Source organism: Anarrhichthys ocellatus, unplaced genomic scaffold (assembly GCF_004355925.1).
Source record: "Anarrhichthys ocellatus isolate YVR2014 unplaced genomic scaffold, GSC_Weel_1.0 scaffold3361, whole genome shotgun sequence".
NCBI lineage: Eukaryota > Metazoa > Chordata > Actinopteri > Perciformes > Anarhichadidae > Anarrhichthys > Anarrhichthys ocellatus.
Window position 1 is genome coordinate 1 of NW_022283335.1, and position 5,812 is coordinate 5,812.

Sequence of the window (5,812 nt, forward strand, 5' to 3'; positions counted from 1 at the left end):
GGGTCCAGCCCTCCTGACTCCGGTCCTGGGTCCTGGATCTGGGTCTCAAAGGTCGGGTCCTGGATCTGGGTCTCTCTCTGAGGGAGCAGGAAGTCCAGCGGTCGGAGGACGACGACGAGGTCAATGGAGCCCAAACCACCGAACCGGTGCAGCTGAGTGGGAGGAACTCCTGAAGAGACAGAGATGAGGTTTAGACAGAGACCAGGTTCAGACCGGGTTCAGACAGAGAGCAGGTTCAGACCGGGTTTAGAGAGAGACCAGGTTCAGACAAGAGACCGGGTTCAGACAAGAGACCAGGTTCAGACCGGGTTTATACAGAGACCAGGTCTGGACAGAGACCGGGTTTAGACAAAGACCAGGTTTAGACAGAGACCGGGTTCAGACCGGGTTCAGACCGGGTTTAGACCGAGACCAGGTTTATTCCATTATTCATATTTAATATTCATGTTTAATATTAATCAGGATGTGGGTCAGGATGCGGGTGAGGATGCGGGTCAGGACTGGTCTTCCTCACCGAGGATGAGTGCGATCTGAGCCGGAGGAAACAGGACCTGCAGGCAGCGGTTGAGGAACGGTAGCAGGTCTTCAGCGTAGGCCGAGCAGAAGAGGAGGAAGAGCTGCTTCTCTCTGCTGCTGAAGGCCGACTCCTCGGCCCGGTGGAACACCAGGATCTGACGGGTCACCTGACGGGAAAACAAGACCGACAACATCAACACACCAGACGAGACCCGGGTCCCACCTGAGACATGAAGTAGTTAAAGTTTACCGTGTTTAGGGCGTCCTGAAGACAGGAGGCCACGTCCTGAGCCAGTCCCACGGGGCAGCAGAGCCGCAGGTCGTTGAAGGCCGTCAGGATGTTGTTGAGGAAGCAGGCCAGCGGCTGGAAGTCCAGCAGGGACATGGGGGGCTGCAGGGTTCCGGTCTGGTTCCCGGGGGCCCCCCCTAAAACAGACGGCAGGGCAATGAGTGTGTACCGGTTCATGTCCTCCTGGAACTTGTCCGCCGCCTCCCGCACGGCTCTGCAGAACATCTCCGCCGCCACCTGCTGGAACATCGGCGCCAGCTGCCCGCGGAAGTCTGCCCCGACCCGGCTGAAGGACAGACCGAAGTACATGCACTGACCCAGCAGGGAGTCCAGGCGACCCCCAACGCCCCGTTGCAGATCCCTCTCTAAGGTCTCCAGGAACTCTGCCACCTTCTGCACCACCCAGCCGTGGAAGATGGCGGCCTCGTTCACCGGCGCCTCGTTCACCGGATCCTCGTCGGAGAAGATGGCTCTGTACTGCGTGATGATGTCGAACAGGTGGACCCTGCAGGCCTCGATGGTTTTGGTGATGTGGAAGTAAGGGTCGTCCTCTGGCACAGCGGCGAGGATGGACCGGAGCCAGGAGCCTCGAGCCTGCAGGAACTTCACCCGGAGCTCCGCCTCCGTGAACACGTCCATCCTCCGCAGGTAGCCAATCACACGCAGGCAGGCGGGCAGCTGAGAGTTACTGCGGAGCTGCTGCAGCAGCTGGTTCAGCATCAGCTGAGCAGACTGACGCACCTCACGCACGATCCCCTGAGGATATATTGTGTATATAATATATCATAATATATTGTAGGAGTCATTAGTTATGTATGTGTATTATATGTTTGAATTGGGAGCCCTTCTCAGGTTGACCACGGGTGGCAGTGTGTATTAGTGTGGCAGGTAGTTAATATACGGGGCACAGGTGCAACTGACAAAGGTGATGATTCAGCGGTGACGGGGAGATTGCACGGTTTTTACCGCAAACCAGACACACCAGAGGGAGACCAGGAAACTAAGTGCTATCAAGTTGTATTATCATCTGTGAACTCCAATTAAACGGGAACCTCATCCAAAAGTGTGAAAAGCCTGGAAACACGATCTTCTCCCGTACCCAGCCGAGTGGCTAGTCACTACATATATGATCATATACTAATATATCATATTAATAAATATAATATATCATAATATATATTAATATATCATAATATAATAATATATACAGTTAGTCTGCACATGGTGACTGAGCTTGAACTATGTTGACTTTATGGAACCTAATGAACTGGGTCAGACTAACGAAAGATAAACCTGGTTTACTTGGTGAACTGTGTGGACCGGGTCCCTGGACTCACCTGGATGACGAGGAGAGACGAGTGCTTCTTCTCCAGCCTCTTGGCGTAGGCCGCCAGCTCCAGAGCCTCCTCGTAGTACCCGTTGCGGACACAGGTGTCCATGAGCTGAGGGATCTCCAGGATCTCAAGGATCTCAGTGTGACGGTTCAACGTCAGGCTGTTCATCCGGCGACTGACTCCGATCTGCTCCGCCTCCTTCATGAAGGACCTGAACACAACACGGATCACATGGGAGTCAGAAGACCCTGAACACAACACGGATCTGAGGGTTAGGGGGTCTGAGGATCAGGTAGTCTGAGGTTCTGAGGATCAGGTAGTCTGAGGGTCTGAGGATCAGGTAGTCTGAGGATCAGGTAGTCAGGTAGTCTGAGGATCAGGTAGTCTGGTCCACCTGTACTCCGACTAAACCTCATCACTGACCTGCATCTCTCTCCAAAGCCCGGCAGTTTGTCCAACATCCGGGTCACGCTGCTCTCCACGCGACCAAAGTCCCGGTAGGTGTTCTGGGTGCAGTCTGCGGTCCGGATGAAGGTCTGGTAGTTGCAGAAGGCCAGTTCTTCGGTCTGCTGGAGGATCTGAGCCCGCTCCTCCGACAGACGCTCCGGCTCTCGGCTCAGCTTGTCCACTCCGAAGGAGCTGAGCTCGGACAGGTAGACGGAGAAGTCCTGGTTGTCCCTCCAGCTGTCCGGGAAGCTGTCCTTAAAGATCGAGGCCAGAATACTCTCATCCTCCACGTCCACCACCGCCGCCATATTGGACCGGAAGTACCGGGAGAACCGCTACTGCTGGAGGTTCGTCAGTGAGACAGACTAATATATAAGATATGTATAATATAATAGATAATAACAGAGTTCTCTAGAACACAGACGTGTTGACATCCACTTCCTGGTTCCCGGTTTCCGCTTTCTTCTTCTTCGTTAGTGTTATTGGTGGTTGGTGAACCAGATGCGCTTTACCGCCACAAGCTGAACTGGATGGTAGAACGAGACAACGTGCATGCGCAGTGTGACTAAAGTTAAGTAAGTAAAGGTGTCAGACAGATGTAGTACAGTAAAAAGTACATTACATTACATTACAGTCATTTAGCAGACGCTTTTATCCAAAGCGACTTACAATAAGTGTATTCAACATCGGTATTCAAGAGAACTACTAGTCACCAGAAGTCATAAGTGCATCTCCTTTAAACAAGCATCTAAGAGCATAAACCAGAGCAGACGTACAGAAATAAACTACTACGGATACAATAAGTGCAACAAATGAATATGAATACAATAAGTGCAACAAACTAGTATGAATACAATAAGTGTGTTAAACATGGTGGAGTGTTTTGCGAAATTGTGATGCTCCTAGACAGAAGGCCAGGGTGATTAGGTGTTAACAAACACCTTAAAAAACAACAAATAAAAAGTTAGAAAAACAAAAATAAAATAGAGACAAAGGAAGCTGAGTCTCTTATAAGATTGCACCTGTCGCACAGACATGTTTCTGTGGTCACACACACCCTCTGCGTACGGACGTACGGGGGAGGGGGGGACACACACGGACACACACAGACACACACACACACACACTCTCACACACACGGTAGCAGGGCTTTCCGCACCATTGCACAAGGGGTCCCACAGAAGTCACCTGCTGAGGTTGGCATTCTGCATTACACACATAGATCACACACATAGATGAGAATACCTTGGCCTTATTCTGACAGGTAGAGCTTGTGATGTTGTGATGGATGCACAGCTGCACGCATGGTGGGCGGTCTGGAAATACCGAGGGCGCCAGCCAGTCTTTGTACTCACGATTTATTACTTAGGGTCTTTCCCGGTTGCCTTAAGCACCGGCATTTGACCACGTCTTTACGCTGGGGATAAAAGGTGTTTTATGTTTTATTGTTTGGAGTGTCATGTATCTCTGTGTCCTGAAGGCATCAACCAGTGAGCGGGGTGTGTCATGTGTTCTGAGTACCAGCAGATATAATGGTGTCGGCATATACTGCTGACTTAGATAAACAGTACGATCAAAGGCCTGATACTGTCCTACCCCACGGAGGCACCAAGCCCCAGGGGGGTTAGAGCGTATAAGTATTCTCGGTCTTCAAGGAAAGAAGAGAGTTGGGGAAGAAGCCATCAGGTTAGAACCTGCGCTGGGTTAATCTTTTTAAACGTTTTACTCCAATTGAACACAGCCTGCTCAGCTGAGGGCACAAGAGGGTTTTAAAATACTTTGTTGATTTTTATTTTCCTGTTAATCACTTTCTCTCTGTATTTGGACCAAGAGAATATACTTTGAATTGGACAAAAATAAATAAGGAACTTTTTTAACTTTTTCCGACCGACTTTTTTCTTCAACTGTTTTGGGAACTCAGAGAGGAGAGGGCTTCTCTTAAGGGAGAGGCAGCCCAGCCCCTGTGGTAAGTCTGCAGCGATCCAGCACGGTACACAACTGATTGCATACTTTATGCGCACACACATTTACAGATACTAACACCAGTTTTCTATAGTGAAGAGAGACCCGGAGAAGTCCCGCTTGATTTTGGAAGAGCTTTATATCTATTGATCTCTGAGCAGGGACAGATAAATTGAAATTTGATATAAAATAAATAAATTCAATAAAATAATTTATAAAGACCAACGGCTATTCGAGCGACCGATTATACTGTTTAGTATATCCCTGTTTGGCGATTCGGAAAAGAAAGCAAACGAGCTATCGATACTGGGCTCGTGTTGGCAATTTATTACTATTTAGTGCAAATCAGCTACCGGTCCGAGGTTCTCTTAAGCGGAGGCATTGAGGCAAATCAGGGAGGGGTGAGCTATCGGCCACGCTCTCACATTAGGCCAGGTGAGCGATTCACATAGAGAGAGACCTGAACTTCGCCTTTCTCCCCCTTCTCGCAGCCTCTCGTTGCAATCAGGGGCGCTCACAGGGAGTGACCGGACAGCGGGGCACAAGTGCCGTGGATCCGTGGTCACTCCGACGGCAGCTCAGGTCTGTCCGTTGCCGGCAAGGGTCCTCTCAGTTCGCGCATCCACAGCTGAGAGCCCCTTGTTCCACTTTTGTTCGTTTCAAACAAAAGGCCTCTTATTTATTTATTACTTCTTGTTTCTTGATAAATTAAAACATTTTGATAAGAAATAATTGTGAATAAATTAAATAAAAAATAATTTTTGATAATAAAAAAAAATAAAAAAATTAAAATATATTTTTTAATTTATTAATTAAAAATTAAAATTAAGAAAGCGTGCGGGGGCACCGTGCGCAAACAAGTGCAACAAACTAGTATGAATACAATAAGTGCAACAAACTACTATAAATACAATAAGTGCAACAAACTAATACGAATACAATAAGTGCAACAAACTACTATGAATACAATAAGTGCAACAAACTACTATGAATACAATAAGTGCAACAAACTACTATGAATACAATAAGTGCAACAAACTAATATGAACACAATAAGTGCATCAAACTAATACGAATACAATAAGTGCAACAAACTAATACGAATACAATAAGTGCAACAAACTACTATGACTACAATAAGTGCAACAAAGTAATATGAATACAGTAAGTGCAACAAAGTAATATGAATACAGTAAGTGCAACAAACTAATATGAACACAATAAGTGCAACAAACTACTATGAATACAATAAGTGCAACAAAGT

The 5,812-nt window shown here is 47.8% G+C and overlaps 1 protein-coding gene across 1 annotated transcript; it reads right to left on the minus strand.

Annotated features, from left to right (window-relative positions):
- Nucleotides 1–4: 4 nt before the first annotated feature.
- Nucleotides 5–3,111, minus strand: LOC116378904 (conserved oligomeric Golgi complex subunit 8-like; the record flags this gene model as incomplete). Its single annotated transcript, XM_031840811.1, has 5 exons — nt 2,563–3,111; nt 2,143–2,350; nt 767–1,561; nt 515–683; nt 5–169 (listed from the first exon to the last, which is right to left on the minus strand). Coding segments are annotated over exons 1-5 (1,669 nt in total), but the record flags the coding sequence as incomplete, so codon positions are not given.
- Nucleotides 3,112–5,812: the final 2,701 nt, after the last annotated feature.